This window comes from Numenius arquata, chromosome 4 (assembly GCF_964106895.1).
Source record: "Numenius arquata chromosome 4, bNumArq3.hap1.1, whole genome shotgun sequence".
In the NCBI taxonomy this organism is placed as follows: domain Eukaryota; kingdom Metazoa; phylum Chordata; class Aves; order Charadriiformes; family Scolopacidae; genus Numenius; species Numenius arquata.
This window is the reverse complement of record NC_133579.1, coordinates 1,169,701-1,174,356: the sequence shown is the minus strand read 5'-3', so window position 1 is coordinate 1,174,356 and position 4,656 is coordinate 1,169,701. Positions and strand designations below refer to the sequence as shown.

Here is a 4,656-nt window from a genome sequence, read left to right as displayed (position 1 = left end):
CTATTCTCTGGTTCATCTAAATGCCTCCAAAATCACACCTTGTGACAACTGGTAACACTCACTCAAAGCAAGGTGTATTAATAAACACATTCAAGAACTTTTCATAATGGGTCTGTTTCAGCTATGACTCCATTGTTTTGATTTCTGGTACAATGAAAGCGCTCACACAGCACACACCGACAGGCGCCAGAGCACAAACCAAACTGTTAACGCAGGGCTGGAACCCCCCTCCAAGGCGGAACGAGAGTTCTGGTCCTTCAGCTTTCCTGAATTCTGGGCATTTCTCCTTTTCACGGCTGCACGTATGACTGCTCAGGAGTACATTCTCATGGTAGCTGAGCTCTAAAAACCTTTTGTCTAGAGAAAATGACTGAAGAGATTAACATTCCAAAATAAATTTTATTCCCAGTACTGCAGGAAGCATCACCGGCTCTACCTTAGTCCTTTGTTACAGTACAGTTTTAACCTGAAAATATAACGCTTATGAGGACAAATTATCAATACAATTAGTATGTAAAATCAGATTATCCTTTGATTCATCTACAAATTATCTGGTTTTTCCTCTGTAATATTTTCAATATTTTCTGCAGTCTACATATCACAAACCACAACAAAACAGAATTACAACATAAAAAAAAAAAGGTATATTTTTAATTTTACAGTGCCCCAAGGAAGCTGCTGAGTATTGACTTTGGAGTCCTGAAAAGCTAACCTGGCTTTTCAATACACAAGTTGAAGTCTTGGTCTCATCAATCTCAGCTTTGACTACAACCCAGTGAAGGTTTCACCACATGGCAGACGAAAAAAAAGTGCTGAAGTATCTGGCAAAAGGAACCACTCTCTTCCCCAGTCTTATTTCTGTAAGATGCATGGTGCCTGCTTACTCGCATGGAAAAATAAAAGAATTAAAGCCACACGTTAGGATCTAGGATCTTGGGTTAATGCAAACTGTTTATTTACGCCATGAGAGATGGACTTCCCAAAGCCGGCCAATGCCAGAGGCTACAAACCCAACGCCCAGAGGATGAGGTGCTGCAGTGGTGGCCAATGCTTTGGTGTAATAAGTCACCACAAGCTAAGTATCAAAAGTTCGAGTCCAGAAGAAAACCAGGGCAGCCAACTGCAACACAGCCCAGCCAGCAGAAAGGAGCTCTGCAAGTACCTGGGAGCAGGTTTTGTGCTGATCTGTACCAGGGATGGAAACCAGCGCATACACGTTACTGGGGTTTCACCCGCGTGAAGCTGCAAGAGGCCAAACAAACCTTGAAATTCATACAGCTTCGGTAAATCACACAGCAGGACAGAGAGAGACGGAATTAAAAAAAAAAAGGAAGATAACATTCTTTAAATATTCAGGAAGAAGAAACATTTCTAAACAGGAAAGAAGTTAAATCCTCCATAAGAAGAATGTGACCCCTAACAGAGTCCAATACGGAAAAAAATGGGCCTTTTTGCCGCAGTTCTGCAATTCTGTGGCTTCAGAAAGAATGAGGAGTCCACGGGAAACAAAGGTTTGCTACGATTATAAACTACAAACACTGGATCTGGGATTTGCAAAACAGCTAACGATAGTGATGATCCTCACTTCAACGCCAGGGCTGCTCCCTCATTTCGGTGGGAAGGGCTATTAGGTGACGTACAGCGACAAGGCAGAGACTCACTTGGGGACGGGCGAGCGTCTCCGGGCTATTCTCCACCAGACTCCCCAGTTCTGATACGTCCCATAAAGACAGACTTGTTCCTGCTGGTTCAGACGGCAACTGCGAACAGCAGAAATTTGGCAGGCTGCTGATCCACACACGTGATGGCAAATTCCGCGTGGCGGTGCAGTATCTGCAGCAGCTGCTCTGAGGGCTGTGGACTCGCAGAAGAGCAGCAGAATTAATGAAGTTTTGGGCTGCCCAAAGATACTTCCAGGCCCGCTAACTATATTTAATTGCATCAGATGAAAGCGCTGCGTGTCACTCTCAAGATCAAAACCTAGAATTTAAGATCTTCAAACAAATAGGCTGGTGGGTTGTTTTAATCAGATGCTGAAGAATGTAATAAACCATTTCATAAAAGTAGATCAAAGATACTGGATCAGTTGTTACCGTACTATTTTGGGGACTGACTACTGATGACAGCCAATCAACAACACCGCCACCATCAAGTGATTTACTCAATTTAACTCTGTAAGTTTTTGAGAATTTTATTTAAGAGCCAAAAAAGGATGCACTGTATTTTTGTGTTAATGAGACACCTCTGGGTAAGGCTTTCTGTTGAAAAAGGACTGTGATTTTGAAAAAAAAAAAAAGTAAGTCTTATAAAACCAGGTCAGAGGATAAATGGATGAAGTGTTAAAACAGGGAATAATAAAAACATTGCAAAGCCAAGAGAGAAAGCAAGTAGTAACAGTAAAAAACAGGAAGAGTTATCCATTTTTTTGATAAGCCTACCCACGCATGGTGTGTGTGATCTTCCCCAGTGCGGTGAGCCGTGAGGAAGGTCTGGCACCCACCTCGGCCACCCTAAAGGAAGGAGAGGGGCGAGTCCCAAAGACAGCACCTTGTGAGTAAAGTTTTCTCCAGCATCACTGACTCAGAAGAAGGTGGGTTGCCTTGGGCAGGTGCCACACTCCAATGGATGATGGATGGACCATGTCCCTCAGCTTCATAGGGGAGAAGTGGGAGGTGGGCATATATATACGTCACTGAAGGTCACAGACACATAATTGAGTGAGAAAACGAGATGGGTCATCTCATGAAGGTCTAGAAGGTGCACTGTGGTAGTTTTAGCTGCTGTAGGCACATGTGGACTATGGAATATCTGTTTGTCAAGCAGCGAGATCACTCTGCTGCGATCATGGTCTACTGCCAAGAGAGCAATTCTGAATTAGAGAGAGGATACGTCCTGCTATTGGGGCTGAATATGATGAAAACTATTAATAATCTCCTGAGATGACAGTTCATCTTACATCTTTCTTTTTTTGCAGTGGAACATGACCCTGGGAAATCAAATTTAAAATACACAAATTAAAATTACTCTTCAGGTGTGACAAGGATGACTTTCCCACTAAATCCATCTCTTCACTAAGTTGGTAACAGCAGAAGCTCTTACAACATGGTTGAGAAAATCCACAAAATGGAGGTTACTGGGCACCTTGGCTACCTCTGAGGGAAGTATATGACACGCAGGTAGGAAGTGGAACGGCGAAAGACTCTGGATGCAGGAGAGACTTGACAACACAGGGATACCAAACTAGGCTCAGGGAGTCTGAGAGAGCAGAAGAGCTGGTGAACTCCTTTCTCTCCTTTCCTTCAGAGGCAAGTTGGCACTGTCACTCAGTAAAACAAATAGTATCAGTGAAGACGTATGTTACAACAAATTGCAGACTCTCCAAACCCACCTTTAAGCTGTCTGTTTACAATAGTTTCTGAATTTTTCCATTAATCTCTGTAACATAATATTTCATGTACAGTACAAACCCACATCAACTCCCTGTCAGGCATGCAGTTCTGTCATTTCAATTTTGTATTTCAGTGGCTGAAGACTGTGTACCTCTGAGCCACACTTAGGACAGGTAAAATACATATCAAACAAGTAGTTACTTTTAATGCAGTAGTAACAGAAGACGTGTGGACAGCCTATGGAGTGAGGCAGGGTAGGCCATTCCCCGCACAGCGAGCACTCCTTGCCCTGAGCTGCTAATGTGTTTTCAGCATTGGAAAAACCCGCAATAGGCAAACACCAAGAAGAAATTTTCAGTTTCAGTTTCTGTACATTAATAAGTGGTAGCAGATAGATCAGGAACTCGGCAAAGCCATGCCACAGGAGCTCCCTATTCATGTACTCAAATCCTACCTGACGAACGCTTTGTGGCTTGCAAAAAACTGACCTAATTCCTAGGATGCGCTCTGTAAGCGTCGCAAATGTTCCCTTCTGAAGAAAAATCAGAAAATTTACAAGTCCGCAAAGTTTAAGAAGTCCAGCTCCAAAGTTAATATAATGCTTAATTCTGCAGAAAGACTGCAGTTGACGATTGCTAAACAAATCATAACATCTTTCCTCCAGCCACCTTCCACCAACAGTGAGGATAAGATACCACAACTTCTGGTGTTTGCTCAGAGGTTGGTACTTCTCTGTCTGAGATAAGTTATTCTTGTACTGAATATTCAGAATAGCCTGTCCCACAGTCGCATTCTTGGAATAGATAGTGAATCTCCACAATATAAGCCATAAAAATGCTTTCACTTCTGGTTCAAAATGAGCCAACACCCCCGGTTTAAATCCATGGAAACAGCTGGTGAACTGGGACCACACTAGTTGTTCCAGGGCTTTGTTCAGCTCAAGAGCATCGAGTTGACTTATTCTGAGCACAGGATTCACACTCTTTTCCTTCCCAGGGCTGGAGGCCATTTCTTCACACAAAAACTTTCTAGAAATAAACACAAATAGATTTTTAGTATAATGAAGCATTTCCAATTCTTATTCTTATTAAAGATAACAAAGTTGTAATATACCAGCAATAAACAAGAAATAACAAACCAGCTTCTTCAGAATGCTGTATTAACATGATATTAACGTGTTACAGGTCCCTTCAAAAAGCTTTACATTAACAGTATAAAACTGTATCTCAAAAGAAGTTATATTGGAGTATTTCTCACAAACAGTAAC

General features: G+C 42.2%; 1 protein-coding gene across 1 annotated transcript; it reads right to left on the bottom strand.

The window, feature by feature from the left end:
• Positions 1-387: 387 nt before the first annotated feature.
• On the bottom strand, positions 388-4,398 carry PEX2 (peroxisomal biogenesis factor 2). The gene has a single exon (XM_074146798.1). The coding sequence runs from the start codon at positions 4,396-4,398 to the stop codon at positions 3,484-3,486; it is 915 nt and encodes a 304-aa protein (XP_074002899.1). The 3' UTR covers positions 388-3,483.
• Between the last annotated feature and the right edge of the window lie 258 nt (positions 4,399-4,656).